The sequence below is a fragment of the Phaethon lepturus genome, unplaced genomic scaffold (assembly GCF_000687285.1).
Source record: "Phaethon lepturus isolate BGI_N335 unplaced genomic scaffold, ASM68728v1 scaffold6481, whole genome shotgun sequence".
NCBI classification, from domain to species: Eukaryota; Metazoa; Chordata; class Aves; order Phaethontiformes; family Phaethontidae; genus Phaethon; species Phaethon lepturus.
The window spans coordinates 1-6,790 of NW_010516890.1; the positions used below are offsets into that span (position 1 = coordinate 1).

The following is a 6,790-nucleotide window of genomic DNA, read 5'->3' on the forward strand; positions in this document are numbered from 1 at the left end:
GCCTGGCTGTCTGCTACGCGAACCCCAGCCTCACCCAGCTGCCCTCGCCGGCCCAGGAGGCTGACCACGACCTCTGCGTGCACTTGGTGCAGCTGCTTCACAGCACGCTGGTGGATAGAATGCAGACCATACAGGTGGCCGAGAAGTGCCTGCAGATGGGTATCTTCCAGGACGAGGACCTGGACCGGGTAAGTGGCCCAGCCACCAGGCCGGGCACCAGGCTGTGCCACAGACACTGGCCACCCCCAGAGCTGTGGAGCGATAGGAAGCCGCAACTAGAAATCGCCTTGGAAGTGCAAAAATGAAAAGGCAGTACCCAAACTCGGGGCGGGGAAGAGAAATGGTGCTACAAGTTAAGTCAATGAAGACTGTTGGCAATAGGCCAGCAGGTAGGATGCCTTCTAAAAGCCAGGAAAGAAAAATGCCATGAGCAGAGAGAGAGACTAGGCCAGTGTCCAAATGGAAGGAAAGAATATGGCCAGCTTTACTTCTCATTTTGCCACAGACCTTAGGTTGAGAAGATCATACCAGGGCAGTAGTCATGGCCTGTAAAGTCCTAGAGAATACTTGAGTTAAAATAAAGCAAGATGTTCCCTCCCCTTCTTTGCCATAGGTTCACTAAGGAGTATCAGACAGTGAAGCCAAGCAGAAATACCAGTTTGACACAAAAGAGCAAGTGTTAATCTTTGCTGAAAACATTTGCCAGTGTTTACTCCATGTGACTAAGAATGATGTGCCTAGACTAGCATGAAACTTACTTGGAACCCAAAAAAATGTATACTCGGTGTTAGAAGAAGAAATTAAAACAATACTTGCTATAGCAATAAGGGGAAAACTGCAAACTAAGGGTGAACTACATCATATTTGCACTCTGAGCTTTTGCGTCCATTTTTTAGGTAGTTTAATGCTCCATCTCAGTTAAATGACAGTCATATACGTAATTTAATCTGGTGACTGTCAGGCTGCAGTAAGGGCCAGTTGCACCCTAAGGGATGGGGAGCTGAGCATGGTAACAGAGCAGGCAGAGGCAGGGGCCTTTGGGTAGGTTACTGGCTCCATTCCCCAGTAATCAGGACGCGTGTTCCTCCGGGTCTTTTTGCTGCCGGTATTGCCATTAAGCCCTTCATTACCCTTCACAATCCTGCCAGTTTCAACTCCAACAGTGCCTAGGCTTTCTTAATGTGCTTCTATATTCCTTATTACCTCTACCTACTCCCACTCCCATGCACTTCCTTTTAGTGTTCAATCTCAGTCAGGGGTTCCCACTGCTATGCCTGCCCATCTTCTTGCATATTAGGGTGGGTCATTCCTGAACCTTGAGAAGATTGCCCTTGAGGACTGAACACCTGTCTCAGGCTGCTTTGCCTTTGGGATGGTCATTTTGTTTCTCACATGATGACGTGTCAAGTTCTGCTCATGACAGCCTTGGGACACTTTTCCATAGCTTCTTCAAGGGCAACAGCCACTTTCTAGAGGCTTAGCTATCGTACCTTTAAGTAGTAATTGAGATGATGAAGCCAGAGTTTAAGAAGGGAAATGTTCCATTTTATGTATGAGGTCATGTTACAGATTAAGTCTGAGCTCTGGTAAGCTGTATGACATTACTTTTCCTTAATCAAGGTTGGCTATTCCCTAAACCAGTGTGAACACCAATTACTAGTCCACAATAATAATTATTACTATATAGTGGTTATTATTATAACCATTGTCCAGTACTACCAGTCTCTCCAAGTAAATTTCAGCTATCATAAGTTTTATATATCCTACTTAAAACCATCTGGGATAAACATGAGGTTGGACGAAACTTCAGTAAGTCTCTTCTGATGAGTGGCAGGGCCGCTTTATTTCTAAGTATGTTTTAACGATGACAGGGAAATGCTTTTGTACCTATACTATTCTTACTGCCCTGAACCATTCAAAAGTCTGTCTCAGGGTTGGGCTTTGTTTTTATTCTCACCAGATCCACACTGTTACTGACAATCGTGGGAACAGAGATGGTGCAAGGGAGCTATTGAGCAGAATAGTGCAGAAGAAAGATTGGTTCTCTTCATTTTTGATTGCCCTGCGTGAAACCCAACATGGAGCCCTTGCAGATGATTTAAGTGGAAATACAGGAGGTAATCATCTTATTTCACTAGTACTGATGTGTGGAGTTTTTAATATCTCTTCTTTTGTACCGTTATTTAGGAAACAATGCCATGTTCTCACCGTATTGATTTTGCTGTGACACTGAGACTAATGCTTTCACTTGTCCAGGGATTTCAAAATCAGGTTCTTTAACAGCTTATTCAATAGATTCTTAGACACTAAAAATCCTTATTGAGCAATATCAAAATTACAATAATATATTTGTGGTTTTAATTAAACTGAAACCTTACCTTGTATAACCCATTGGTTTTCAATGTGATGTTTTTATAATCATTCATAAAAAATATTCTGAAGATTAACTTGAAGAAACAAAACAGAACTTCTGTGCATTTCTCCTTCAACACAAGGATTAGTGTTTCCTTTATAGAATGGTTTACAAATATATGCGGCATTTTAAAGTACACTGCGGTATGTCTCCTTGGGGATAAGACATTCATAATTCTCAAGACATTGTATAAAATTTACTATAAATAATAGAATAAACTAGTAAAGAGATTATTTACAGAAATGAAACTAAAAGAGCTATAGGTTTTTGGTTACTACTTTTTATTCATGTACAATGATTATGATACTGTAAAATTATCCCAGTGCTCCCCTGGATTCTAAAATATGAAAAAGGAAGCAGCCCCCAAATACCGTATTCCTTATTTTTATTGGGGTCCACGTATGTTTTATAAGATTTCTGAGTCTGAAGTTTTTTAACAGATTTCCCATTTAACAGCTTCAGCTTGAGGAGCTTACCAGAACTACATCTCTGTACTTTTAGTTGCTGCATATGGGACAACGTATTAAGATTGGGATAAGAGGGGTGTGAAAGTGTCCCTTCCAGTTGAGGACAGGAATCAAGCTGTCTTCTGCTAGACACAGATAAGCAGCTGCCATATTTGAGTGTGCAGTTCAAAGGTGGTCAAGTGTTCCAGTCTGCAGTGCAAGACCAACCAAGTTAGAGCCTCAGAAGATGGTTCTGAGTAAAAGTCAGATGCTGGCAATAGCTCAGCAGCTACCACAGTCCTAATTTTCATTTTGTGTTGCAGCTTTGTTAGGCTAAAATTCTTGTCTTCATTAGTTTGCTATCAGTGAGGTAAAAAAAGTAACAAATATTTAGCAAATATGCAAATTATTAAGACTTTTCATATTTTTCTTTTCAGTTATTTTTAAACTTTGCATTTCTGAATTTTCAGTATAGTACAGACCATATAGGGTAAAACTTAAGTTTAATTAAGTTGTTTGGTGCAATACTGAATGAATGCATTTATTCCACAGTTTCTCAGTAATCTTGGGCAATGCAGGCCCTAAAAGAAACTGTACAAATTAATACGTAAAGCATAAATTGTGTTGCTTTTACCAGATGATAAGAAATTTTCCACATACACAGTCCTGTACATGTGTAGATATGTGTGGTGAGTTGACCCTAGCTGGACACCAGGTGCCTGCCAAAGCTGCTCTATCACTCCCCCTTCTCAACTGGACAGGGGAGAGAAAGTCTAAGGAGAAGCTTGTGGGTCGAGATAAGGACAGGGAGAGATCAGTCAGCAATTACCATCACAGGCAAAACAGACTCAACTTGGGGAAAAATTACTTTATTATGAATCAAATCAGAGTGGGATAATGAAAACTAAAACCAAATCTTAAAACACCTTTCCCCCACCCCTCCCTTGTCCCAGGCTCAACTTCACTCACGATTTTTCTCTACCTCTTCCCCCCAAGCAGCAAAGGGGGACGGGGAGTGGGGGTTGTGGTCAGTTCATCACACATTCTCTGCCACTCCTTCCTTCTCAGGAGGAGGACTCACACTCTTCCCCTGCTCCAGCGTGGGGTCCTTCCCATGGGGTACAGTCCTCCGTGAACTTCTCCAACGTGAGTCCTTCCCACGGGCTGCAGTTCTTCACTAACTGCTCCAGCCTAGGTCCTTTCCAGTGTGCGGTCCTTCAAGAGTAGTCTGTTCCAGCATGGGTCCCCCACGGGGTCCCAAGTCCTGCCAGCAACCCTGCTCCAGCGTGGGCTCCTCTCTCCACAGGTCCACAGGTCCTGCCACCAGCCTGCTTCAACGCAGGCTTCCCATGGGGTCGCAGCCTCCTTTGGGCATCCAGCTGCTCCAGCGTGGTGTCCTCCACAGGCTGGAGGTGCATATCTGCTCCACCATGGAGGTCCATGGGCTGCAGGGAGACAGCCTGCCTCACCATGGTCTTCACCCCACAGGCTGCAGGGGAATCTCTGCTCTGGTGCCTGGAGCACCTCCTCCCACTCCTGCTTCACTGACCTGGGTGTCTGCAGAGTTATTTCTCTCACATATTCTCACTCCTCTATGCAGCTGCAATTGCTGCTGCTGGTTTTTCCCCCCTTCTTAAATCTGTTATCCCAGAGGTGCTACCACTGTCGCTGATGGGCTCAGCCCTGGCCAGCGGCGGGTCCATCTTGGAGCCAGCTGCTCCATCTGGCTCCATCAGACACAGGGGAAACTTGTAGCAGCTTCTCAGAGAAGCCACCCCTGCAGGCCCCCTCCCATCAAACCTTGCCATGCAAACCCAATACGATATGTAAAGTATATAATTGCTGATATAAGGTCATAGATGGGAAACGTTAAGAACAGGTTCATTGGGTACCTTGGAAGAAAAAGAGTGGTGCTACATTTATTACTCCAGGTTGATCCCAAATGATTTATTAAAATCATTTTTATTTTATTTTATTTACTTTTATCAGTAAAATACGTTGTTATTAGCAGACACCTACACATAGAAATTGAGAACTTAAAAAAAAAAATCTTTAAATAAATTAAATCTATTAATTTCTTTAAATGTAATTTCTAATTGCAGAGTAATTGAGTTCCAAATCTGGATAACCCTGGAATGAAGTCTTACGCATTTTTTGTAAAAAATATTTATAATTTATTGAACAGCATTTTTTGCCTTTGGAGCATGCCTAGTTCTAGATGAGTCTAATAAAAATAAAAGAACAGAGAAGTCAAAGAGACATTATTTCCATATTTGAAATAAGACAAAGAAGTGGAAGGAGGGAAAACATTTTGTGAAAGCTCTCTCAGGGCAAGTTCTGAAGTCCTGCTGTAAGGTACATCCATTTATGAGCTTACAGGACCAATGGAATTGAGAAGGTAGGAAATATCTAGTCCACAAATTCAATTTTCAGATCCTTATAGTGACCACAAACATTTGAAATTTATGACCAGTAACTTTCTTAATAAAAGTTTATAAAAACATGACAATTCCAAACTATAATGTTTAAGTCAAGACCATATGTTACGGCATTATGTGCATGATAAATACAGGTTAATCCTATGTTTTCTGTGCTCCACACTAAAAGACATTAAAAGTTTTACAATGCTGTGGAATTTCTGTTTATTTTCTAGGAACAGAGAATAGACGAAATGGGTTGAAGAACAGTCCAAACAAAGAAACAGAAGTTACAAGCCAACCAGGATATGCCATAGTGGAGGATTTGAAACAGCAAGAAAATGTGAATGATAGTTTCAGCAGTGAGAACGGTGTATTGGAAACATCTATTGGAGAGAATTCTGTAGTTTCAGGTACGTCCACTAACTGGTATTTTGTGCTGGTACGAGTTAAACTTTAGTAACTGCAAGTAACTGAGAGAATGTTCTTGGTGCATTAGCTCCCATCTTGCTCAAAAACTCAGGAACATAAGGTACTGTAGAGGTGAAGGGAATGAATGGAAGAAGTAAATCTTGATTTATTTGGAAGCAGTAGATTCCATTGCTTCCGGTGAATTAAGAGCAGTAGCGATTTTAAGGGTCAGATCTACAAATTTGTTCACTTCAAAGATTTGCTCTAGGACAGGAATATGTTGTTGTACTGAACTAATTAATCTTAAAGGCAAGAGATGGTTCAGAAACCAATTTGCTAGCACAGTACAGAATGGCCAAAACATCTGTAGCACACTGTGTGCCGCCTTCACGTAGACATTTTCTGTATCCTGGTTGTAGGCGTAACGTTTTATCTACTATGGGCTGCTTGATTCTCTTATAATTGAGCAACATTAATATCTTCCTTTCCTCTTAAATAGTACTTTTAACAACTTTATATTATTAATTTTTAATTTACTGTGTGAAGAAATGAGTCATTTTTACACATATTTAATTTTGTTTATTAAAATATTAATAGTATTAAATTGATATTTTATTTGAGACCTATTCATCATAGCTTTATACTATCAAATAAAAACATTAAGTTTACATTGACAACTCCTCTTGGTGTTGAAAAAATATAAATCAAGAGGAGCGTTTCTGTACCCCTATAACTGCAGCTGTATTAAGCACTTTTTACAAGGGTGCTAAGACCTTTAGTGCTGTCCAACAAGTCATTTTACTGTTTAAGTATTTGTATTTACAGAGCATCAAACAACCTTTGTCACTGACGTCACAGGCGCAGAACTACATTGTTTTAGTACAAATTTTTAGAAATCATTGTGGCCTGTTGTTCATATGGATCCATTTTTAAAAACGTGCCTTGGGAGTTGATTATGAGCAACAGCACTTACCAGCAACAATTCTCAGATGTAGCTGGGAACCAATGATTCAAACATGATTAAAGATTAAAGTATGATTAAAGAACCATTCATATGTGATGCCCGTCTACAAGAAAGGCCGGAAGGAGGATCCCGGGAACTA

At 40.9% G+C, this 6,790-nt stretch overlaps 1 protein-coding gene across 1 annotated transcript in view; it reads left to right on the forward strand.

Annotated features, from left to right (window-relative positions):
* The first annotated feature begins 8 nt into the window (after positions 1–8).
* IFIH1 (interferon induced with helicase C domain 1) overlaps positions 9–6,790 on the forward strand; it is a 29,905-nt gene continuing 23,123 nt past the window's right edge. The window contains exons 1-3 of the mRNA XM_010296204.1: positions 9–188; positions 1,961–2,117; positions 5,513–5,689. Of these exons, the coding sequence (XP_010294506.1) occupies positions 120–188; positions 1,961–2,117; positions 5,513–5,689 (403 nt within the window). The 5' untranslated portion in view covers positions 9–119. The remainder of the gene's footprint in view (positions 189–1,960; positions 2,118–5,512; positions 5,690–6,790) is intronic.